Genomic DNA, 27,201 nt, shown 5'->3' with positions numbered 1-27,201 from the left:
ACAATATATCATTATTTAACCCGCACGGTGAACGCCGTAAAAAAATAATTTGTAAACGCCAGAATCTCTATTTTTTGGTCACCTGATCTCCCACAAAAAATGAAATAAAAAGTGGTATTATTAAAAACTACAGCTTATCCCGCAAAAAATAAGCCCTCATACCACTTAATCGACGGAAAAATAAAAAAGTTATGGCTCGGAATTTGGCGACACAAAATAAATTTTCTTTTTTACACTTGGGTTTTTACTTGTAAAAGTAGAAAAATATAGAAAAAACTATACATATTTGGTATCGCCGTAATCGTATTGACCCACAGAATAAAGTTAACACGTTGTTTTAATTTCACAGTGAATTCTGTAAAAACAAATAATTTTTTTCCCGTTTCCTAGTAAATTATATGGCAAAATAAATGGTGCTACGAAAAACTACAACTGGTCCTGCAAAAATCAAGCCCTCATAGTACTATATCGACGGAAAAATAAAGAAGTTATGGCTTTTGGAAGGTGGGGAAGAAAAAAACGAAAACGAAAATCTGAAAAAGGGCTGCGGCGGGAAGGGGTTAAATGCCCTATTTGAATATGATCATTTACTGCTATGTTTTTGTATGTGCTAGTGGCTCTGTACATAAATAAAAAGAAAACTGCAAAACTTACATTTCTCACCAATTCTTAAAGGAAAGGTGTCATGATTTTCTTTTTTACATTAATTTGTGTTTTTATTTAATAAAATATTATATTGACTTTATTTATTTTTTCACACACAATGTTTTTTTATTGCCTCTTTATTACTTTACTGGGGGTTGCAATGTTTTATTCAATCTGTGTATGTGTCCCTTAACGACACATACAGATGGAATACGGCAGCTACAGTGCATAGGACATAACGAACTGAACCCGTTCCTTGCATCCTCTGCTTCTGCTGTCTCGCTCTGTACTGCGCATGCGCAGTTCAGAGCGACCCAGCACAGAAGCTGGCTTGTAGGGGGAAAGCTGGTGCCATTTTGAAGACCGGCCGCACTGCAGGCAAGGTGTGTGTGTGTGTCTCTGTCTCTCTCGCGGGGGGGGTTGTGTGACGGTGGGCGTGTGTGGGGAGCGTGCAGGGTGCTGTTGGGGGTGGGGGGTTGTGTGCTGAGTGCTTGTTGAGAGGTTGTGTGATGGTTGCGTAGGCATGTGCATGTGTGGGGGGGGGGTCTCTAGTATCTACTGTGGCGCAGGGGAGAAGACAGAAGACTGCTGTAGGCGAGTATAAGTATTTATATTTTTCATATTGCTAACTTTATTTTTTTTTGTTTTGCAGGTTCCGCTGCATTCGTTGGACTACATTGTAGATTCGGTGGACTTCATCGTAGATTCGGTGGACTACTGCGATGATCTAAGTTTTTTTTTTAATAAAATGGTTAACGAGGGTTTTGTGGGGGAGTTTTTATTTCAATAAAAATATTTTCTTATGTCTTTAATACTTTATTAGCGCCTTGATAATGCCAGTTGTCTGTTTGACGATGTCCATTACTAATGTGGGGCTTAGTGTTAGCCACTAAAAGGCTGCAACTAACCCGTCATTATTACCCCGGTACCCACCGCCACCAGGGGTGCCGGGAAGAGCCGGGTACGATCGAGTACCCAACTAACTGTTGTGATGGCCGGGCACTGGACGGGGCCGCCGCAGGCTAGTATTAGGAGGCTGGGAAAGGCCAAAAACCGTGGCCCTCCATGCCCGGCCATCACAACAGTTGGTTGGGTACTCTTCCCGGCACCCCCTGATGGCATTGGGTACCGGGGTAATAGTGGGGAGTTAGTGCGAGCCTTTTTACTGGCTAACACTAAGCCCCACCTTTGTTTGACGACGTCCATTACTGACAACTACCATTATCCAGGCGCTAATAAAGTATTAAAAAAACACAGACGTAAAAAAAAATATTTTTATTGAAATAAAAACTCCACCACACAATCCTCGTTAACCATTTTATTTAAAAAAAAACAAAACGTAGATCATCGCAGTAGTCCATCGAATCTACAACGTAATCCAAGAGGTCCAGCGGAACCTGCAAAAAAAAAATAAAAATTGTGTTTTTTTTTTACGGATAGCAGACCCATTCATTTCTATGGGGCCATGCACAATTCCTTTTTATTTGCGTTTTTTTTGTTGCAGTTTTTGTGTGCGCTTTTTGAATGTTTTTGGGCGTGTATTGGACTCCCACTGACTCTGGAAACATTTGGTGCATTTTATGCACCAAAGAATTGATCCAACGCTTCTTTTTTACGCAACACGTTTTTGAAAAACGCTTGCGGAAAAAACGAACGGCTCGCTTTCCCATTGATGTAAATGGAATGCCTAATCAAGCGTTTGGTGCTTTTTTCGCGTGTTTTTTTACGCATTTTGTGTGCGCTTTTTGGTGCATAATTAGGACTCCCATTGACTATGGGAACATTTGCCGTGATTTACGTGCAGAGGAATTTACTCGACACTTTATTTACACAACGCGTTTTTTTATAAACGCGTGTGTAAAAACGCACGTATGTACTATCGCACTTTACCAATTATGTATATGAAAAGCGTAATCAAGTGTTTTTTAAAGCGTTTTTTGGCACGTAAAATGCACCAAAAAACCACGTCAAATACACGCAGTGTGAACCGGTCAACTGAAAAGTCATTCACCACATGGTCTCCCTCTTGACCTTCATCATTCTTAGCCTTTTGGTGTGTCCTATAGCTTCTACCAGCTGCATTGTAAAAAGACTCCCAAAATGGGACCTGGACAATGCTTAGCAATTTGAAGACACCTTTTCCTGGCTTGTAGCCAAAAATAGGGAGGGGGGTGAGTCTCCCTCCCACATTTACAGCAGCTGCGAGTCAGGGTGCTTTCCCTAATTCACCTTGCTGTAATTCTGGGAAGTGCTCCCTCTGGTGGCCAACATGTCAAATTATTATTTCATTTTTAATACTTCCCACCTTGTGTAAGGAAAAAAAAACGACAGCAAAAAACGTAAAAAATATAATAAAAATAAGTAACTTACTTAAAAAACATTTTTTTAATTCCCTTTATCTGCTGAATTAAAAAAACGAACTACGAGAATAGCAATATCATAACCGTGACTGAAGCTGGGTCACATCCCAAAACTATTGTGTACTGTATATATTTGAACAATGGTCTAAAGGAAGACGTCAAGTGCAAATCGATTGGGCTAGGGCTAAACCTTGACTTAATGTAAGGAAATATAAATTAAATGAAAAAATTAATTCGGATTTAACTTCAAACCCTAAAAAATGTAGATAAAGAACACCATTAAAGAATATTAGAACATATGTAATATGACAACATTTTATAGAGAAGCAAACCTAACATATATATTTAAATATTTATTTATTTTTATCTCTGAAGTTCATACCAGACATCTGCAAATGTGGTGAATACTCCATCTTTGAGAGATTCAGGGGACATCCACCTCACAGGTAGCAGCCCCTTTCCTCCTTTACGATAATAATCAGTTTCATAGATATCACGAGTCATCCCAAAATCTAAACATAAAAATAACAATGATGACTATTGGCACGAGCAAGTTAGAGAATTACACAAAAAAAATACAATATGAGCCAATGATTAGGAAAAAGTAAATAAATAGATAGAATCATAGATTCAAGGAATAAATACTACAGATCTTAAAGTGTAGCTAAACGTTTGACAAACTTCTGACATGTCATATTGACATGTCAAAAGTTTGGATTAGTGGGGGTCCGAGCACGGAGACCCCTACCAATCGGTAGAATGAAAGAAGCTGAAGCGCTCGTGTGAGCGCTCAGCCGCTTCGTGTCTGTACGGGCTCATAGACTTTCTATTGAGTCTGTACACGATACATTTATTTCCGGAAAAAGCCGAACAGACGCGAAGCGGCTGAGTGCTCATACGAGCGCTTCAGCTGCTTCGCTTTAGCGATTGGTGGGGGTCTCAGTACTCGGATCCCCACCAATCCAAACTTCTGACATGTCACTATGACACATCAGAAGTTTGTCAAACGTTTAGCTACACTTTAAAAAGAGTACCTGTCACTTCCTGGGAAATCTCATGAAGTAATAGGAGTTTCAAATATAATACCTTTCGCAAACATATATAATCAGAATTATTTTTTTTTTAAAAATACTCTCTAATTTAGTGACAAAAGCTCTGGCCCTTTAAGAGCCGAGTTGACCTCAGCTAAAATAGTCTCTAGTCCAGTCACTCACAGCTCCAGCTTTTACCACAGAAGTCCGCTGCTGGCTTTGTGTGTATGTAGTGTTTGTGTGTTTTTTAGTTTTTCACTCCCCGCCTTCCATGAGCCATAACTTTTTTATTTTTCCATCAATGGAGTGGAGTTAAGGCTTGTTTTTTTTTTTCCACTACTGAAAACGTTATCTAACTTTTTTTTTTACACATTTTATTAGTCCCCCTAGTGGACTTGAACCAGTGATTGTCAGATCGCTGGTACAATACACTGCAATAGTAATGTATTGCAGTATATTGTAATTTTTACATGCTTCTGTTAAAGAGAACCTTTCACCTGCCCATACATGTGCAGCTGAGTGCAGCATGTAATGGGCAAGGCTACACAAAACCTGGGGCACATTACATTTTTTTTCTACCCTCCTCCATTACTTAGAGATCGGTTCCGTTATATTTGGCGCCCGATATTAAAATAACCCCCTGAACGATCAACGGGGCGTGTTACTATGGCTGTGACACTATCCAATCAGATATGGACAGTGTTACAGCAAGAGCGAGGGTAGAGGAGAGAGTGGGCGCGCGCACGCTCTCACTCTTCAGCTTTCAAGATCAGTCTTCTGCCGAACTAGCAAGGGGGCGTGTCACTGCCAATGACAGTGTAAGAGCTGGAGAGAGGAGAGCGGGCATGCGTGCTCTCCTCTCTTCAGCTCTTGCGAGAGATCAGTCTTGTTGCCCGCTCTCCTCTCTCCAGCTCTTACACTGTCCGTAGCAGTGACACGCCCCCTTGCCAGTTCGGCAGACAATGTACAAGACTGATCTCTCGCATGAGCTGAAGAGAGGAGAGCGCGCATGCCCGCTCTCCTCTCTCCAGCTCTTACACTATCCTTAGCAGTGACACGCCCCCTTGCCAGTTCGGAAGAAGACTCATCTTAACAGCTGAAGAGTGAGAGCGCACACACTCTCTCCTCTAACCTCGCTCTTGCTGTAACACTGTCCGTATCTGATTGGACAGTGTCACAGCCATAGTAACACGCCCGCTTGCCATCACACGCCCCATTGACAGTACAGGGGGTTATTTAAATATCGGGCGCCAAATATAACGGCACCGATATCTAAATAACGGAGGAGGGTAGAAAAAAAATGTAAAGTGCCCAAGAGTTTGTGCAGCCCTGCCCATTACATGCTGCACTCAGCTGCACATGTACGGGGAGGTGAAAGGTTCTCTTTAAGCCCTGCCAGAGGGCTTAACAGAGGCAGGAAGAAGGCAGACCTTCATTAGGCCCCAAGGTTGCCATGACAACCATGAGCACCCTGCGATCGCGTTGCGAGGGGGCCGATGGGCTGTCGAAGGGGGCCATCTCTCTCTTTCTAGCGGCTTAGATCCATCTAAGTGGTTAAACGCCCAGGAACAGCGCGATCAGCCTTCCTGGCCGTTAATGCAGAGTCTCAGTTGTAATGCACAGGGGACACCCACAGCGTATGGAGCAGGCTCAGCGCCTGAGCCCTGCACCATGACATACCGGCACGTCAAGGGGTTAGTGATTAAAAATGAGCTGCCTCCTCCTCCTCTAGCTGGGCTGAATAATACACAGGGAAATCTTATTTCATGGCTGATAAAATAACATTATTGTGTATGAAGCTGCTGGCTTCAATTATTGGCTTGATTCGTGTTTTACCACCCGTTAGGATGCATTGGTAAATTAATTCACCCAGTTTGAGATTTACTTTTGGCGAATTTATGAGCATAGTAGGAGGATTCTCCTATTGTATTCTATTGAATAGGAAATCAGTCAAATAGATTAGCTTACTCCCTTAGATCTTATTCAGACGAGTGTATTATACGTCCGTGTGCTGTACACGTTAAAAAAAACGGACAGCACACGGACCATGCATTTCAATGGGGCTGTTCACATGGCCGTTGTTTTAATGGACCGTGTAAATGGGCTAGAGAAAAAACAGGACATGTCCTATTTTCGTCCGTTTTCAAGGTTCCCTCAATAGACTCAAGTCTATGAGGGATCCGTGAAAACGGGTCCCGCACAGGTGCGACTCGAACATGAAAAACTGCAGTTTTTCTTCACAACCAAGTTTACACTCGTTTTTCTGAACAAGTCCTTACTCCTGGCCAGATTTGAGCATCATGCGTTTGGAACAACCAAGGACACTTCCTAGAGCTGGCCGCCCCAACAAACTAAGTAATCGGGGGAGAAGGGCCTTGGTAAGAGAGGTGACCAAGAACCCAATGGTCAATCTGAGATGAGAGAACCTTTCCGAACGTCAACCATCACTGCAGCACTCCAACAATCCAGGCTTTATGGCAGAGTGGCCAGAAAGAAGCCTCTTGTCAGTAAAAGACACATAAAATCCCGCCTGGAGCTTGCAAAAAAGCACCTAAAGGACTTTCAGACCGTGAAAAACAAGATTCTGTGGTCTGACGAAACCAAGATTGAACTTTTTGGACTCGATTCTAATCGTAATGTCTGGAGGAGAAGCATGGTTGTGGCAGCATCATGCCGTGGGTTTTTTTTTCAGCGGCTGCTCTGGACATCTGCCTGGGCCAAAGGTTCACCTTCCAAAAGACAATGACCCTAAGCACACAGCCAAGACAACACAGGAGTGGCTTAGGGACAATTCTGTTAATGTCCTTAAGTGGCCCAGCCAGAGCCCCAACTTGAACCCAATGGAACATCTCTGGAGAGACCTGAACATGGCTGTCCACCGACAGTCCCCATCCAACCTGACAGAGCTTGAGAGGATCTACAGAGAATGGAAGAAAATCGACAAATCCAGGTGTGCAAACCTTGTGGCATCATACCCGAGAAGACTGGAGGCTGTTTTCACTGCCAAAGGTGCTTCAACTAAGTCCTCAATAAAGGGTCTGAATACTTATGTCAATGAAATATTTTAGTTTTTCCTTTTTGATAAATTAGCAAAGATTACTAACATTCTGTTTTCACTTTGTCTTTGTCATTATGGGGTGTTCTTTTAGCACAGGGCCTCAACATAACAAAATATGAACAAATTGAAAGGATCTGAAGACTTTCTGAATGCATTGTATGTGCCTGTGTGGGTATATATGGGTCTGTATGTGAATGTGTCTTTGTGCTTGTATATATATGCCTTTTATGTATTTGTACATGTTCTTGTCTGTGTATTTATATGTGTGTGTGTATGTGTGTGTGTGTGTCTGTATGTCTATATATTTACCTTTATGCATGTACAGTATATATTCCAGAATATATGGTTTGTGGAGGGCAGCAATAGAGAGTCCCGCACAGGGCACCATTCAACCTATGGTCGGCCCTGATTATAGTGATCCAAAAGCTCCATCGTTCCGCAAAGAATATATTAGCCACCCTGCTTACAGAGATAATCTCTCTCTCACCTTCTGTGTAATACATTCTACCTGTATTCTCCTTATACATTTTTACTTTACAAAAAGTCTATTTGTGAGACACATTATCATTTTACCATACTGAGTTTATATTGTGATTTTTTTTACGAACGCTATGCGTTTATATTTGAACATTTTACTATGGCTCTTTATGCTTCCGTTTACCACTCATAATGCCATTGCTCTTTATGTTTCCATTTTTCACTCATGATGTCATGCAGACATTTTTACTTTATCGAACACTGTAAGTCTATTTTTTATGTACCATCTTGTTACACGTCCCATTCCTCAGCCCTTATACCTCCTTTCAAAAATTCAATCACTACTAGTTCAGCATGGTGCTTATGATGGTTAACTCCAGGAAAGCATACACTAGGAGACTACATTTTACGTAATTTATTAAAGCTTTGCATTAGCTACTCATTCCTCTAAAAAATCTGGGGCTTCAGTGGTCAATACATTAAGTCATTTTAACATAGACGGTAAAATCCATTAATTATTAGTAGACCCCTTCATTAAGTCTCTATGGGTAAAGTGAATCTAATCTGTAAATCCATTTAGCTTCTGTTTTCAATAGGAGGTTATTGAGAATACCCCCCTCCCTGCCCCATTGTCCCAACTTCATCCTTTGGATTCCCCAAAATTGAATATCCTTCAGGTTATTTTCTTGAATAAATCTCATGTTTAGCAAGTGGGGTATCCTTCTTTGTTCTAATGTTGCTTATATGTTGTAATACTCGCCGTCTGAACTGTTAAATTGTCTTCCCGACGTATAGGAGTGAGCAGGAGCACTGTACAACATAAATTATACCCTCAGTCTTACAGTTGATTAATTTTTGAATATTAATAATATTATAAATTATTTTGTCTACTAGTTGATTAAAAACTTTCCTTTGGGACATCGAATTTTGTTTGCAGGGTTTAGATTCGTCAAATTTGAAGAAAACTTTTGGTCTATTTGAGAACCAGGTTTGTCCGTATTCTGTATTCATAAATGCAAGTGCTGGTATTTCCCTCTTTGGTGTAGTCTATCATGCAGCCCAGAGGCTAGTGACGCGTCCTGTTGCCAAGTAATTTGCCGCAAATAGGCTTTGCCTCCTCCTCCCCTAATCTAGTGACGCGTCCTGTATCGAAATGACGGGTCACCGCACCCTTTCCAGTGTAGCGACACGTCCTGTCACTCAGTGACGCGCCTCCTGCAATCCCCTATCTTCCTTGCAGTGAATTGTTCTGCAAGGAGTGACTGTGACGCTGCTACCGGTAACAATTTAAAGTAGCGGCCAATAAGGAAGACTGACACTTCCCCAGTATATGTTCGGACCTCTCTGATTAGCAATAAAGTTGGTCAATCCAATAGGACGGAGGGGGGAGGGAACGTGATTTAAGGAGACGCCAGTTCATCCGCAGACGCAACATAAACAACCAATCTCCCCTTAAGACGCCACATTATGTGGTGAGACATGTAGGGAGGCTGATTAGGGATTTTGCGTTTTTAACAGTACACTCCATGTTGACTAGCCTGAAAACAATTAGAAGGTATTAAGTAGGGTACAGAGGGGGCGAGCGTTGAGCTCAGCTCGCGGTATTTTGAATGAATGGGAGGAATGCCTCCAATAGTTAGTACCTTATCAACCCCTGAGTATATTCAGGCTTTGCATTTATAGGGGACTATTTGGAAAGTTGTTCCTCTGTTACCTTACCTACCAATATCGTTTTGATGTTGATTAAAATATCAATATTGAAATATACAGAATGTGGCAGTCTATGGACACTTTTTATCTCAAATATGTATGTCCTATATGTGATTAATACAGTAACCAAAATATTTTTCACTAATTACATCAACAAAGTTTTTATGTTTTAACAAATAATATTATCACACAGTAAGGCCTCGTTCAGATCTGTGTTGGAGGTTCTGTTAGGGACCTCCGTCGCAGATCCGGCAAAGATTACCGGCGACACTAGCTCAGCATGCTGCGCTATTGTCTCCAGTAAAATCACGGACACCCCGACGGAAAGCCTACAGAAGCCAGTCAATAGGTTCCGTTGGCCACCGGCGGTATCCGTTGTGCAACGGAACTGTTGCTTCTGTTATTTACTTGTTGTGCTCCTCTGATGGAGCAGAACAACGGAACAGAGGTGTCAGGTGCGAACAAAGCCTTAGTGGGAGTAATCCTTTGGCTTGTGCTTACACAATACTGTTGTTTAATAAACTTATGATAGTGTGTACTCCCCCTGCGTGTTATGAGACCTATCCTAACCAAATGAATGTTAAAGATAATATGAAACAGAACATTATGTGAAAATGAATATGCCAATATACCTCCAATTTTGACTGTGTAGTCCTCAGCAACCATGCAATTTCGGGCTGCTAAATCACGATGTACAAATTTCTTGGCGGTGAGGTAAGCCATCCCATCAGAAATCTCAGCCGCCATCCGAATCATTTCCTGAAGTGATGGGGCTGGCCGACCAGGATTGTTCTAGAAAAATGAAAACTGGAATAAGACAAATAGGGCTTATCCACATGTAATGGAAATGCTGCGTATTTTCCATCTGGAATTGCTGCGTATTTTCCGTCTGGAATTGCGGATGGAAAATACACAGCGGAAAACAGCGGCAGCATAGTCGGTGAGATTTACACGCTGCAAAATTGGGACCGAGCGTTCTGTTCCCCCGATCTTTGGCCTGTGTAAATGGGCCATCAAAACAGACTGAATTAAATTCCGCTGCAGAAAAACCGCACCATTTGCTGCGTTTTGTACTGCAGAAAGTGGTGTGGTTTTTCCGCAGCTGAATTTTTGCTAGTTTCTGCGAATTGCTGCAGAAATTACCTGCAGCAATTCCTTTACGTGTGGAAAAGCCCATACCAGAAGAATCATTAAAGCTGGTGAAAAAAGTAAGAATAAATGGGGTGAATTAGGGCAGAAATTAAGTCAGTCTGTTTTAATGGCCCTTTTACACAGGCCGAAGAACGCTTGGTCCCGATCATTGGCCAGTGTAAAAGGGCCTAGTGATTAGCCGACAATCGAGCAAACGCTCGTTTGTCGGCTTGATTGCATCTTTTATGTGGTCCTAAAAATCCTCGTTGTTAGCAGCACGTTCTAAACAGAATAAACAGGGGATGTGCTGCCGACAATGAGGAAAACTGTATGGGGATGAACAATCTCATTTGTCCCCATACAGTTTAATGATTGCTCCATGAAAATGGAGCTAAACAAGTGGCGATCAACTGACTACATCGTCGATCAACGCTTGCTTACCAGCATATATCTGCCGGTGTAAAAGAACGCCACTATTACCTTTTTAAATTTACATCTAGTCTAATTAGATTCTTCAGAACTTTATTCTCATTACAGTAATTCCCAAGTAAATCAATCTTACCTCTGCATCAGGTCGCAGTGAGCGCAAGTAGCTCTTAAGATCACCATGTCCCATCAGCTCCATAACCACCAACGTAGGTTGACCTTTGGAAACAACACCTATCAGACGAACCTGAAAAAAACAACAATATCCTGTGAGACTTTGATCACACAAAATAACAGGCTACATAAAGAAGAAAAAGCTTTGCTTCAATAACTGTACAGAGATGCTTAAAACGAAATAACAGAACAATGGGGCAGATTTACCATTAAGAATTCTGACGTACATAGGTGGTTATCAAGGCCCTAATAGTTGGGAACCAGGAAAGGCCCAAGCACTTCTGACCCAAAACGTCATCATCTCCACTGGAAGCGAAGCCATCTGTATTGTAACAGAGCAACACCTTCTCAGTGAAATTCCACAAACTGCTAACAAAGGAAGAACCCCAAAAAGGCACAGATTGTGTTCCAAAAGGGGGATAAGAAAGGACACCATTTACAAGTGTGACACCTGCCCCAAAAAAGCTGGCCTGTGAATAAAGGATTGGTTCAAAGCATAGCTCAACACCCATGGATTATTCATTTTATTATTTATTTACCCCATTATTAAAACACCTTAATATGCCCGGATGTACTCCGCACAGATTACATATGCCCCCACATTTTAAACTGAAACCCCAAACAGAACAACCACCAAGCAAAATCTGCGTTCCAAAAGCCAAAACTGGCGCTCCTTCTGAGCCTGGCAGTGTGCCCAAACAGCAGTTTATGACCACATATGGGATATTACTGTACTCAGCAGAACCCGCTTAACTATAAATGAGTTGTGTGTCTCCAGTGACACATGCTGGGCACAACATATTCGGCACTGAAATGGCATATCTTTTGAAAAATGGCAATTTTCAATCTGAAACATCCATTGAGAACTAATTATATAGAAAATGCCTTAAAGTCCAAATGCTCAATACACCCCTAGATGAATTTCTTGAGGGGTGTAGTTTTTATAATTGGGTCACTTCTTTTCGATTTCTTTTATTATTTCACCTCAAAGGCTTTACAATTGTGGGCCAACGATGTGTAAATCAATTGTGCACGGTGCCTGTCATATGTACAGGAAAAGATTAAGGCCACGTGCAAGGTATTTCTAAAATCAGAAAACACAGGATAATAAACAGCTGTCTTTTTTACAGTGGCACAAGCTGGGCACAACATATTTGGCACTGAAATAGAATATCTATGGAAAATTGCAATTTTCACTTTGCAACATCTATTGAGCACTAGTTTCTGCAAAACACCTGGGAGGTCAAAATGCTCACTATAACCCTAGATGAATGCCTTGAGGGGTGTAGTTTCCAAATTGGGGTGACTTATCAGGGGTTTCCACTGTAATGGTACTGCACGGAAAAAAACTAATTGCGCTCCTTCCCTTTAGAATCCTTACGTGTCTCCAAATAGCAGTTTACAACTACATATTGGGCACTGCCATACTCGGGATAAATTGTGTAACAAGTTTTGGGGTGCCTTTTCTAAGATATTTCTTGCTAAAAATGAAAAATGATGATTAAACTACATATTAGTGGAAAAACTAAAATTTTTCATTTTCACAGCCCAATTCTAATAAAATCTATAAAGCACCCTTCAATTTCTTGAGGGGTATAGTTTCCAAAATGGGTCACATCTGGGGGGTTTCCACTGTACTGGTACATCAGGGGCTTTGCAAATGGGTCATATGGGGTATTGCTAAACTCGGGAGAAATTTCCTAACAATTTTCGGAGTGCTTTTTCTTCTATAGTCTCTGTGAAAGGGAAACATTTTCAGCTAAAACTACATATAAAGGGGAAAAAAATATTTTTCATTTTAACGGCCCAATTCTTATAAATTCCATGAAACATTTCTGTGTTGAAAATGCTCACTACACCCCTAGATAAGTTCCTTGAGGGGTGTAGTTTTCAAATGTGGTCTTTTTCATGTCTCTTATGTTTTGGTACCTCAAGACCTCTTCAAACATAAAATGGTGCCTGGAAAACATCCTAATAAAGAGGAGGCCCCAAAATCCACTAGGTGCTCCTTCATTTCTGAGGCCTGTAATTAAGTCAAGTAGCACACTGGGGCCACATGTGGGATATTTCTGAAAACTGCAGAATCTGGGTAATAAATATTGAGTTGTGTTTTTCTGTTAACACTGGTTGTGTTACTAAAATTAATGGATTAAAATTGCATGTCTTAAAAAGAAATAAAAAATGAAATTTGTAAATTTCACCTCCACTGTGCTTTAATTCCTGTGAAAAACCTAAAGGGATGACAAAATTCCTAAATGCTGTTTTGAATACGTTGAGGGGTGCAGTTTTTAAATGGGGTGATTTGCTAAGGGGGTTTCTAATATATAGGCCCTTTAAAGCCACTTCAAAACTAAAACTGGGGCCTAAAAAAATATGTTTTGTTGACTATTTGAAAAACCGGTAGTAAATTTATAAGCCTTATAACGTCCTAAAAATCTCAGAATCACTTGGATAAGAAAAAGAATTCCAAAGTTAGCACCACATAAAAATCAACACGTCAAATTTAAAAAAATCTGAAGCCAAAAATAGGTTTAGTCCTGAAGAGGTCAAGGAAGTAATCAATCTTCGCTTTAATAAAAAAAACACAAAAAAACTAAAAATAGAAAACAAACAGTTTCATGTAAAAAGTGAGAGCCCATGGACAATGTAGCCATGATACCACATGACTAGCCATGTTTAGGTCAGGCGAGTTTGCTGGCCAAGCAAACGCAGTGATACTGTGGTTATTAAACCAAGTATTGGTACTTTTGTCAGTGTGGGCAGGTGCCAAGTCCTGCTGGAAAATGAAATGAGCATCTCCATAAAGCATGTCAGCAGAGGAAAGCATAAAGCGCTCTAAAAAAATTTTGGTAGATGGCTGCTTTGACTCTGGACTTGATATAACACATTGGACCAACACTTTTGCTCAGTGTCCACAGTCCTGTTTTCCCATGAAAGTACATTTTGCATTTCATTTGGAAATCAAGGTCCCAGAGTCTGGAGGAAGAGTGGAGAGGCATCAATCCAAGTTGCTTGTGGTCCAGTGCGAAGTTTCCACAGTCAGTGATGGTTTGGGAAGCCATGTCATCTGCTGGTGCTGTACACTGTGTTATATCAAGTCCAGAGTCAACGAAGCTGTCTACAAGGAAATTTTATAGCACTTCATGCTTCCCTCTGCTGACAAGCTTTATGAAGATGCTGATTTCATTTTCCAGCAGAACTTGGCACCTGCCCACACTGACAAATGTACCAATACCTGGTTTAATAACCACAGTATCACTGCGCTTGATTGGCAAGCGCAGTAGGCCGACATTTCGGTATTAAAAATAATTTTTGAAATTGGGCTTATATAATATTCACATTTTCTGAGACACTAAATTTTAGGTTTTCATTAACTGTTAGACATAATCATCAACATTAAAAGAAAAAAATGCTGGAAATAGATCACTCTGTGTGTAATGTATCTATATAATATGAGTTTCACTTTTTGAATTAAATTACTGAAATAAATTAACTTTTGGATGATATTCCAATTAATTGAGGACTAGCTAGTATGCGTGTATGTATATATATATATATATATATATATATATATATATATATATATACACACACACACATATATTATTTTTTTATTTTTTTAGACCTCCTTTAAATTGCATTTCTTGTTATTGAGAACTAAATAGTAATCTTGTTGAATAATTATATCAAGCACCATTGAATATTTTTGTGGATGAATTTAAATTCCTACCACATGGTGGCAGCTGAATGCCTTCATGACGGAAGCCTCGTTCAGGAACTCTATCCTCTCTCGCAGACTTGCTGACTCGTTGACAGTTTTTACAGCCACGTGAACCTCTGCCTCTCCTTTTATGATGTCCTTGGCAATTCCCTCATAAACCATTCCAAAGGAACCCTGCCCTAGCTCTCGGAGCAAGGTGATCTTGTCTCTTGGTACTTCCCACTCATCCGGAATGTACACTAGAAAAAAAAGAAACATCTACTGAATTGGTTGTCACAAATACATAACAAAACAAACAATTATTAATTATTCCTTAAAATGTGATTAAAGGTTACGTCCACCAATTATTTTTTTTATTGATCAAAAGAATTAAAAAACAGGATTATTTTACACTCACTGTAAAAAAAACATATCGCAAAAAACAGTTATTAAGAATCACCAAACAGTTCATCTGAACATTAGAAAAAATATGGGAACTGTGTCCTCCAAGGAACTACTACGAGACAAAATATGTGATTTGTGTCCTCCAATGAACTACTATGAGAAAGAGATTTGACAGTGAATATTACAAAGTTACATAGTACAATTGAAGAAGGATATATGTCCATAAAGTTCAACCAAGAGATGGGAGAAAGGTAAGGGATGCGGAAAAAAAAACAAAACTTTTTTTTCCCCCATGCATATAAGTGGGGGACACAGGAACCATTGGACATCCTAAAGCAATCCCTGGGGTAGGAAAAATTGTAGTTAAAAAAAAAAGAAGCTATGTGGATGGTTGAGTTACCACTGCTTGCAGTACCTTGGCCAGCATCTGCTGATGCAAACGTGTACCTTATAAAATCTGGAGGTGTCAATGGTAGACCATGCAGCGGCCTAGTAAACCTGCTGCGCCGAAGCCTGGTGGCACGTTGCCCAGGAAGCACCAACTGCTCGGGTATAGTCCGCTGTACCAGGAGCGCATTGACCAGTCTGGAGCCACTCGTGTCACCCAGTAGCTCTCTCGCCTTGATTTTCTTGATTACATAAAGGAGGGGGTGTTTAAGAGGTAAGGAAGGGAGAACTGAGCTCACATGATCACTAAGGTTGTCCGTCATGATCACGTCGCCCTGGCAACGTATTCCTGTACATTGTAATTCAGACGTGAGGCCATAAGGTCGATATCTGGAGTGTCCCAGTGATGGAAGAGCTGAGTGAATGAGTCGAGAAGAGACCATTCGCCAGGATCCAATCAAGGGAGGCTGGAGCAACCAAAACAGTGACTGGCGAACTGGCCCTGACTGACAGAAGGACCAATTCACAGACCGGGGATACTTGTTCCGGCTGGAATGCGCGTGTCGAATAGTAGTCCCAGGAAGCGAATGCACTGGGAATGATATAGGCACAATTTGGACTGATTGATTATCCAACGGAAATGAGTATTGTGATCCTGAGACTCACCAGGTATTCGGTGATGGATGGAGCTTCTTCGAGAATGTTGTCCAAACAGGGGATGAAAACAACCCCCCTTGGAGTGAAGAAGTGTTATGACGACTGCCATGAAATTAGTAAGGCGAGGGGGGCCGTGGACTTACCGAATGGAAGGGCGAAAAACTGATAATGCTTGGACTAGACTGCAAACCGGAGGAAACATTGATTTGGGAGGGGGGTGGGGAAAGGGAAGTGTAAGTATGCATTCTGAATGTCCACTGTCATACACTTCCATCATAGCAATGACTGATGAAAGAGATTCCATGAGAAAACGTTGCAGATGGACATGGTGGTTGAAGCGTTTCAAGATCAGGATTGTCACTACGAACAGGTATAAGTAAAAATCTGTGAACCTCTCGGGAAAGGGAACTGTTACTGTACACTCACGCCTCGGTCTAGCAGCGAGCACAAGGCTAAGGCGAAAACTGAAGAGAGAGAGAGAGAGAGAGAGAGGGAGATCAAGGAGAACAGGACTTGAAGAAACGATCACGCGGAATAGAGGAAAACTCTATTTTGTACCCAGTCAATACAGCCTCACTGACCTACGTGTCCTCCACCTATGAGAACAACATGTCCTGGAAGAGAAGGAGGCAGTCTCCCACATAAGCAGATTGCTCAGTTAGTATCGTCCCTTCAGGCAGTGGGGGTTTTGTTTGCCCTAGACCTGGTTGAGCTGTGACCGGGCTGGTGGCGGGGATGCCAGGAGGGACAGTACTTCAAGAATGGTCTCCTCTTATCTTGGGAAGAGGTGGTTCTCTTCACCTGGGAGGTCGGGAATTGCCTAAAGAACTAGAAAAAAGGCAACGTCCTGGACGACTGGGCATAAACTGCAGAAAAAGAGCACTCTTACTTACTGCCTGTAGTCGCGAAACAAAGTTGTTAGGGAAAGGGTACAGGATGTCTTAATGTTTTGGTTTTTGAAAAATTAGTCAGGGTGCTTCCATTCCCTAGAAAGGACCTCTTTAAACTCAGAGTGATTAGTAAAGAATTTAGGGGAGCACTTAGGACACCTAAATGACACTTCTTCTGGAGAGGCAGAGTTCTACGTATTTTGAATTTAGTGAGTATAGCAAACTGATAGGATAATGGACCATTTGCATGGCCAAACTTCCTGACCGGTAACCAGTGAGGATCAATGAGCACAACTTGTTGATCGACGCTCATTTGCTCCATTTAAATAGAGCAATGATTGCAAGTATGGGGGACTATCATTAATACGATCGTTTGTCCCCATACATTATGAATCTTACTGGCAGCACATCCCCTATTTACACGTGGAGATGTACTGCTGCATAAAATATGCAATCAGTTGGCGAATGAGCATTTGTTCGTTCGTTGGCTAATCGTTGCCCTGTTTACACAGGGCAATGTTCAGGAACAAGCGTTCATAGGAGCGCTCGTTCTTGGCCCGTGTAAACAGGGCCTTTATTTAGGCTGTCCATCATGTCTATTTTTGAAGCATGCTCCAAATTAGACTCCGAAACGGACACCGAAGGTGAATTTTCTCCTGGGAAGAGGTAATGCAGACGGGTTTATAAAGGAACCTGTGGCAGACCTAGAGAATGCGGACCTAGAACGCTTTTGGATGGATAAAGCCTGGTAAACTCTGCAACCGACAGGAAAAGGACCCCATCCGGAAGTGGATCACAACAACCCTGAGTTGAGGGAGGTTCTTAGGCAGTCTACGGTTGGGGTGCTGGTCATGAGCAGGAGCTGCAAATGGATTCTTTTTGCCCATGGTAAATTGTTTCTGCTTATAGAGTGGGTAACTAAGGTAGACAATAAACCGAAAAATCTTCCCTGAATGCTGTAATAAAGACTATCAATCTAATATATAAAAAAATAGAAATTACTTTATTAAGACACAAACAGTTGTATGTACTATTTTAAAAGCACCCATAAAAAACAAAGTACATAAATTTGTACAAAAACAGGACAGTGTATTATTACCATAAGGCAGGAGATACATGGTGGTGAAATAAGTCCAAATCACTATATATCAGGTGCGTAACGTGCGTTGGACAGTATACAGGCAGTAATTATGGCTCATGGTGGGTGAGGTTTTGTCTTATTCATGGTGTAAGAAGATACTGATTATTTGTTACCTTGATCCATGTATATAAACTTGAGTGCGTATATTGGATGTATATATGCTAGGTAATATATGATATATAGTGATTTGGACTTATTTCACCACCATGTATGTCCTGTAAAATTCCTAAAAACAAAACGTAGCAATATCTGGGCACAAAAAAAAAAAAAAAAGGCTAAATTCAGGGAAATAAATAAATGCTCCTGTGTCCAGATATTGGCATTAAAGGGGTATTAAACTTTTTCCAAATAAAAGGTTAATCGTTGTATAATAAACAGTTGTACAATTTTCTAATATACTTTCTGTATCATTTAATTTTTTCTTGCGGTCTTTATGGTTTACTTCTAATGGATAAAAATCTGTCCTGCTCATGTGATGTATAAACAGGCGCTCGGCTCATTAGAAGGCAGTACTCTGATACACATATCGTAAATGTAATAGTCCTGCACCTGTGCGATCATTACATGACAGGACAGACATCTATCGCCTAGTACAGTGATTCCCAACCGGGGTGCTGCGGCACCCTGGGGTGCCGTGAGAACCCTCCAGGGGTGCCGCGACACTCCGCTGAACCACTGCCTTCTCTCCTCCAGCGTAAAGTGCATGTGAGGAGGAGATTTTTTGCAGTCCCTTGGTAAATAGCACCCCCCACCTCCGTAGATGGCACCCCGATCCCCCTAGACAGAGCACGGTAGCCGGTTATTCGTCTCCAGGAGAAGCCCCTGACGTCACTGTCCATAAATGTCGGCAACGCTGTGGACGGGGATTCGGCTTCAGGAGTTGCCCCTCATATCACTGTCCATAACATTAAGCACTCAGTCCAGGAGAGGAATCCCCGTTCACATGGGGATTCCGCTCCTTCAGGGAGCTACAGTGGCGCTATCTACAGGAAGGAGGGTGCCATCTACAAGGGGGCAGTGTGGCACCACCCACAAGGGGGCAGTGTGGCAACACCCACAAGGGGGCAGTGTGGCACCACCCACAAGGGGGCAGTGTGGCACTACCCACAAAGGGGCAGTATGGCACTACCCACAAGGGGGCAGTGTGGCACTACCTACAAGGGGGCAGTGTGGCACTACCTACAAGGGGCTATGTGGCACTACCTACAAGGGGCCTGTGTGGGACTATTTACAGGGGGCATCTGTGAGTGGCAGGCTGAGGGCCATTTTACTGTGAGTGGGGGGCTGATGGTCATTTTACTGTGAGTGGGGGCTGATGGTCATTTTACTGTGAGTGGGAGGCTGGTGGTCATTTTACTGTGAGTGGGGGCTGATGGTCATTTTACTGTAAGTGCTGGGCTGATGCTCATTTTAGTGTGAGTGGGGGGCTGATGCTCATTTTACTGTGAGTGGCGGGCTGATGGTCATTACTGTGAGTGGGGGGCTGATGGTCATTACTGTGAGTGGGGGGCTGATGGTCATTACTGTGAGTGGCGGGCTGATGGTCATTACTGTGAGTGGCGGGCTGATGGTCATTACTGTGAGTGGGGGGCTGATGGTCATTACTGTGAGTGGGGGGCTGATGGTCATTACTGTGAGTGGCGGGCTGATGGTCATTACTGTGAGTGGCGGGCTGATGGTCATTACTGTGAGTGGGGGGCTGATGGTCATTACTGTGAGTGGGGGGCTGATGGTCATTACTGTGAGTGGCGGGCTGATGGTCATTACTGTGAGTGGGGGGCTGATGGTCATTACTGTGAGTGGGGGGCAGATGGTCATTACTGTGAGTGGGGGGCTGATGGTCATTACTGTGAGTGGCGGGCTGATGGTCATTACTGTGAGTGGCGGGCTAATGGTCATTACTGTGAGTGGCGGGCTAATGGTCATTACTGTGAGTGGCGGGCTGATGGTCATTACTGTGAGTGGGGGGCTGATGGTCATTACTGTGAGTGGCGGGCTGATGGTCATTTTACTGTGAGTGGGGGGCTGATTGTCTTCAAGTGGTTTCCACCTCTGACCTCCAATTTAAATTAATAGGAGATGAATCCAAGAAAATATGATCGACTCAAGCACATTAAATTTATGGAAAAAGATACAAAATTTTATTGACATGAAAACATAACAAGATAAAATTGGAACAGGGAATGAGTCACTCAATAAAAAGACATCAAATCGATCACGCACCGGATGTAAATATCAAGTGATTATGTGAGCACTAAACATGTGGTTAAAACAGCAAGGATGATGTAAGTATATATGCAGATCTACGTCTAATGGAGCCGAGGTAAGTTATGACAAGAGGGACAGTTCAATGAGATCCAACAAAAATGTATGTATGTACTAGCCCGCCTATGTGAGGGCATACAACAACAGTTACATGTACATACAGATACGCAAATGCAGTGATTGTCTGAGTAAATCTGAAGGGCTAACAAGAACCCTAATGTGAATGCTGGAGGATCAACAATGAAAAGTCAGGTGTACAATGCACATGGGCTCACAAAAGATGACAAAGGAATGACATAAAAAGCTCAATGACAGCTGTCTAACAAGGAGAGTTTGTAAAACATACCGGTGGACATGGAAGAAGCGTGAAAGAGATGTCTGTACCCGACGCGCGTTTCGGCAACTGCCTTCGCTCTCCTTGTTAGACAGCTGTCATTGAGCTTTTTATGTCATTCCTTTGTCATCTTTTGTGAGCCCATGTGCATTGTACACCTGACTTTTCATTGTTGATCCTCCAGCATTCACATTAGGGTTCTTGTTAGCCCTTCAGATTTACTCAGACAATCACTGCATTTGCGTATCTGTATGTACATGTAACTGTTGTTGTATGCCCTCACATAGGCGGGCTAGTACATACATACATTTTTGTTGGATCTCATTGAACTGTCCCTCTTGTCATAACTTACCTCGGCTCCATTAGACGTAGATCTGCATATATACTTACATCATCCTTGCTGTTTTAACCACATGTTTAGTGCTCACATAATCATTTGATATTTACATCCGGTGCGTGATCGATTTGATGTCTTTTTATTGAGTGACTCATTCCCTGTTCCAATTTTATCTTGTTATGTTTTCATGTCAATAAAATTTTGTATCTTTTTCCATAAATTTCATGTGCTTGAGTCGATCATATTTTCTTGGATTCATCTTATGTCAATTTTTGATCGATGCACCAAGGTTATCTTGGTTATTCTAGGACTTAATACAGTAGATTCTATATAGTTCAGCAACGTTGCCTTACATTGAACATTACTCTGTATTTGTGTCCTTCTCTGTTGGTATCTCATCGGTGTATAAATTAATAGGAGGCAGAACATACCTGCGGCGCTCGTTTGGAGCTTTTTTGCCTGTGTCTTTTGCATTAACGTTTAAAAAAAACGTCAGAGGAAACTCTGCCCTAGAAGGAAGCAATTAGATGACAGCAAGCAGAGATCTTGAAAACCGTGAGGAATTGATAAAGAAAGTATTTTGGAACATTGTACAACTGTTTATAATACAATGAATCTCCTTTAATTTGCCGAAAGTGGAATACCCCTTTAACAGCAATAAATAACACATAAGCATTTACAAAAAAATAAAAAAACACCCATTACAATTGCGAACTTATTATGTTTTGTGTGATCTAACAGAGAAAAATAATACTAATTTGTGAGACAACCCTTTTAAAGGGGTTAGGAACATCCTACCACTTTGTGTTTACAGCTCCTATGCAGAGCTAAGTGGCTCTATGGTTACAGACTACAAAACCGGCTTAGACAGATCCTGCAGTCATACTTCCCCTATCCTTCCCCATCTATCCCCTTCTTGCTAATATGCCAGATGTACGATAGCAAAAACTATGGAAGTGCGTATTATACAAATATGAAGTGACAACAGTTCATCTCAGTTCTCAGATATTAGTTTGCAATAAACTACACTGAAAATGGGAGGGGGGATGTGTAACTCCAGAGATCCTTTACATATGGAATTGCTTTATTTAACTCCTTAATGACCGCCCACTGTCTTTTGACGGCAGGCGGTGCAGGTGCTTAGTCTACAGCGACGTCTTTTGGCGTCGCTGTAGAAGAGGCTGATGAGCGCTCATCCTCTAAGCAGGAGATGTAAATTACAGCTCCTGATCTTAGAGCAGTCTGCTGAATACAGCTGGGGTCGGAAAACATTCGGACCCCAGCTGTTTAACCCTTTGATCGCCGCGGTCCATGACCGCGGCAAGATCAAAAGGGAACTCCCAAAATTGCATGGTTGGTGAGGGCTACACAGTCAAAATTGGAGGTATATTGGCATATTAATTTTCACATAATGTTCTGTTTCATATCATCTTTAACATTCATTTGGTTAGGATAGGTCTCATAACACACAGGGGGAGTACACACTATCATAAGTTTATTAAAATTCCATTTCACCTGTTACACATGGTGCATAATATTAGGCTTAAAATTAATAATGAAAACTCCACAATGCAAAAAAAGGCTCCATACCGGAAAAAGAATGTTAACCTATGAGAAGAACTCACCTTCACTAGCGCTTAGGTATTCAGGATTAGAGGATGCATACAAGGGTCCTGTTGGGCCTTCTGCGTCTCTGTAAAAATAACAAATAATTGAAAGTTATTTATAGTAATTTTATAATACCTTGGTAGGATGTCAACAGCATTTTTATACAATAGCTATAGACATGATAGGTTAAGGGACTAGAATAGCATTTGCATCATAATTACATCCCTAATATCACAGTTCCCCTTATATCTATTTACTCATTTTTCTAGAATGTTCTTATGTTTGCTTTATACGTTTTCTTTTTAAAAGAAAACGATACAACACACCAGTCGATGGCAATCCAATCCAGGTTTTGACATCAGGGCAAGTTACAAAAAAAGAAGCACAAGCAGGAGACCATTATTATTTCTGATGTACTGAAAAAAAGGGGCCCAGACAGGTCCAAAACGCATTTAGCAAAAGATAATCAAAAGTATCCAACTACACAACTGGATTGATATTGTTACAACAGCTTAATACCAACTCTGCGATTTCGGTATTCTATGGACTTCAGAGCGCACTCACAGAGAACACGCTGGTAAATGCCGAAGCAGAGACAATAGGAGGAATGCCGTGCACTATGCCTACCAAGTAAGCCTGACAAACGGCATGCAGCATAAGATGCGGGTATAATTACAACTTTAAGTAGCATGACCCACATCGTTTCCCATCCCTGTTTATCGGTCTACTGAAGGGGTGAGAAGCGCAGTAGCAATAAAGTGTTATCTTTATGCTATTTTTAAACAAAACATATAGTGACATCGTTCCCTACTATACTGCTACACTTGTTTGGTGAATTATCTTTACAAATCCTGTTACACCAGCTAGTTGGACTAGCCATAAGCGCAAATAGCGCTAAACATGCTATTTATAAACAACATTTGGATAATGTGGTGTTGCCATAGCAAAATAGATTGAGATTTAAAGTTGGATAAACCCTGATATTCATATGTGAGGGCCCCATGGTGGATCCTAAATCCCTAAGTCTCCTTGATTGTTTTTATTCATATTTTTATTTTTTAATTACATTTTTATTGGATTCTTTAGTTGTCGTTTGATATTTTTTATTTTATTTCATTGCCTGTGTCCCTAAGGCCCTGTTCACACAGAGAATTTTGCAGTCAGAAAAAATCTGCCTCAAAATTCCACAGAGAATTTTGCAATCTGATTTTGACCTGCCTGCACTTTCCAAGAGCGGCCATTGAGCTCTGCAAGGAAAAAAAACTGTGAAAAAACACTTTTTCTGCCTCCCATTGATTTCACTAGGCGGTCAGAGGCGGAACTGCGGCAAGAAAGAACATGCCACTGGCTCCCATTGAAATCAATGGGAAGGGGTTTCGGACGTTTTTTAGCGCAGATTTCGACTTGCTATTTTGGTACAGTTGCTATTATTCCACTTGATGATCTTCCATTGTAAACTTGATATTTTATAGTGTTTTCTGAACTTTTAGCTGCTTTAACTATTAGCTGTACATAGACATAGAAAACGCAAGAATCACTCACTTCTTTTTCTGGATCATGCAGACTATTAAAGTGATGAGGAAACCAAAAAGTAAAAGGACTGGACCAATGACAATCTTCAAGACGTTACTTGGGTAGTTAACTGAAAAAACAGATTCAAAATTATATAGTAACATACATCCTTGCACAGCAGAGCAACAAGCACTCACGGTAAAGTAATGGGTAAGGAGAATTAGGATGTAATGCTAATCCAACACACGACTAGAATGTAACGTGAAATCGAGCACAAGTTCTGCGGCTGAATACCAGGGCTAGCTATGTATCAAATTAGCATAATGGATCTTCAAGTGGAGCAGAGAAAAGTTGGATCATGTACATAAGGGGTCAACAGCATTTAGCACTCCAGCTGTTGTGAAACTACAATTCCCAGCATGACCTGACAGCCTTTGGCTGGAATAATAAAGCCTTTGGCTGTCAGAGCATGCTGGGAGTTGTAGTTTCACAACAGCTAAGGTGCCTGAAGGTTGCGGACCCCTGACGTACAGTATGCCATTTATGTAGTAAAATTACCCAGGAAACAAATCCTTCTATCTTCAATTCTTGTTCCACGTGTAAGGTTCAGTCTATAACGGCAAATGTTATATTATGTATGAACTACAAAAATATATAACTTTGTCGCAGAGCAATGTGGAAAGAGTGGAAAACATTTCCTGGTTTCTAACCAAGCCTTTTTTTGCGTCTATATAGCTGTACGAGGGCTTGCTTTATCTATTCAGTTTTTAATTGCACCAATTTGGAGTACATATAACTTGCTAATTAAATTTTATTAACTATTTTCTTTTGGGGGGGGGGGGGATTAGCAAGTCCGCAATTTTTTTCTTTTAGTTTAAACTGATGCCATTTAACGCGTGGCATAAATAACATGTTAACTTTATTCTATTGGGCTGGCACGAAAACAGAGATACCAAACAGGTTTAGTTATTTTATGTACAATTTTATATTGGAAAAAAAAGTTTCATTCTGAGATCCATAATTTTTTAATTTTTGCGTCAATGTATCTGTGCGAAGGCTTGTTTTTTATGGGAGGAGTCACATTTGGTTATGGCACCATTTTGAGGAACGGAAGACATAGGGCTTGTCCACATGTAACAGAATTTCTGCAGAAAATTTCTGAATCATTTTCGCTTAAAGAGAACCTTTCACCTCCCCATACATGTGCAGGATGTAATGGGCAGGGCTGCACAAACCCTGGGGCACTTTACATTTTTTTCTACCCTCCTCTGTTATTTAGATATCGGTGCCGTTATATTTAGCGCCCGATATTTAAATAACCCCCTGAGCAGACAACGGGGCGAGTACTGTCAAGGGGGCATGTTACTATGGCTGGGACACTGTGCAATCAGATATGGACAGAGCCACAGCATGAGAGAGTGCGCGATTGCAGTCTTTTCATCCGAACAGGCAAGGGGGCGTGTCACTGCTACGGACAGAGCTGTGGAGAGGAGAGCGCGCATTGCGCGCTCTCATCTCTTCAGCTCTTGTGAGAGATCAGTCTTGTACTTTGTCTGCCGAACTGGCAAGGGGGCGTCTTTAAACTAGCAGACATTCCGCTGCTGAAAAACCGCACCATTTCCTGCATTTTTTACTGCAGAAAATAGTGCTGATTTTGCTGCACTTTTTCAATCTGTGAGATAGTGATATCTCCTCTAAAAAAAAAAACAGCAATTCAGTCCACTTTCCGCAGCAGAAATTGACATGCTGTGGAACAAAAAATACACACTGCAGGTGAATTTCAGGACTGAAATCTTACGCAGCGTCTGGATGACATTCCCTCATTCACACTCACTTTGCTACTACTGTATTATGCTGCGTATTTTTCATCCGTATTTACAGACAGAAAATACGCAGCAATTCCGTTACGTGTGGACAAGCCCTTGACTAACTTTTTAAATGTTTATTAATGTTTTTTGCATGTTTAATTCTTTAGTACGTCATTCACAGTGCGGCATAAATAAGATGTTAACTTTATTAAATGGGCTGTTATGAATGTGGCGATACCATATATGTATAGTATTTTTTTTATTTATTTTTTAATACACTTTATAAAAAATTTTAGTCCCATTAGGGGACCTCACAATGCGATCGCTGAGGAGGCGTTTGTAAGAAATTATGGTCATGCATGCGCACTGCCACTCTATTCAATGTCTATGGAGCGGATGGAAACAGCCGGGCGCTGTCACTGTCGGCACAATACACATTGAATAAGGCAGCAGGGCGAATGAGTGACCACCGCTATATTTAAACTCTTCATCACTGCAGTTGTGCAGTGAGGAGGAATAGGGGTTTGGGACCCCCCGTTCCAGTGATTGTCAGTGGTTCCGGTTGTGGAGCCCCCAGGAATCATACATCACCTATCTTGCGGATAGGTGAATTTTTTTTTTTTTCATCGAATAACCCCTTTAAGACAAAGTTCACAACACAGTTTGTCCCTACATCAGGATACCAAAATTTTTTATCCAAGCAAATACTGTGACATAACCCATTTTATTCTATTAAAGAGAACCTTTCACCTGCCCATACATGTTCAGCTGCGTGCAGTATGTAATGGGCAGGACTGCACAAACCCTGGGGCACTTTACACTTTTTTCCTACCCTCCTCCATTATTTACATATTGGTGCCGGTATATTTGAATAACCCCCTGAACTGTCAATGGGGCGTGTAATGGCAAGGGGGCGTGTTACTATGGCTGTGACATTGTCCAATCAGCTATGGACAGTGCCACAGCAAGAGCTGGAGAGAGGAGAGCGTGTGCATGCGCACGCTCTCACTCTTCAGCTCTCGGCAGACAAGGACAAGACTGATCCCTCGCAAGAGATCACACAGTCTTGTACTTGTCTGCTGAACTGGCAAGGGGGCATGTAATGGCAAGGGGGTGTGTCACTGCTACAGACAGTGCAAGAGATG

The 27,201-nt window shown here is 41.5% G+C and overlaps 1 protein-coding gene across 1 annotated transcript in view; it reads right to left on the bottom strand.

Annotated features, from left to right (window-relative positions):
- The window catches only part of INSR (insulin receptor), a 136,641-nt gene that overhangs the window by 8,554 nt on the left and 100,886 nt on the right, over nucleotides 1-27,201 (bottom strand). The window contains exons 14-19 of the mRNA XM_075825294.1: nucleotides 24,279-24,378; nucleotides 22,754-22,821; nucleotides 14,743-14,972; nucleotides 10,975-11,085; nucleotides 9,914-10,073; nucleotides 3,388-3,517 (exon numbers count right to left, since the gene is read on the bottom strand). Coding sequence (XP_075681409.1) covers nucleotides 3,388-3,517; nucleotides 9,914-10,073; nucleotides 10,975-11,085; nucleotides 14,743-14,972; nucleotides 22,754-22,821; nucleotides 24,279-24,378 — 799 coding nt within the window. The remainder of the gene's footprint in view (nucleotides 1-3,387; nucleotides 3,518-9,913; nucleotides 10,074-10,974; nucleotides 11,086-14,742; nucleotides 14,973-22,753; nucleotides 22,822-24,278; nucleotides 24,379-27,201) is intronic.

The sequence above is a fragment of the Rhinoderma darwinii genome, chromosome 1 (assembly GCF_050947455.1).
Source record: "Rhinoderma darwinii isolate aRhiDar2 chromosome 1, aRhiDar2.hap1, whole genome shotgun sequence".
NCBI classification, from domain to species: domain Eukaryota; kingdom Metazoa; phylum Chordata; class Amphibia; order Anura; family Rhinodermatidae; genus Rhinoderma; species Rhinoderma darwinii.
The sequence above is the reverse complement of the archived record's forward strand: the minus strand, read 5'-3'. Positions and strand labels throughout refer to the sequence as shown.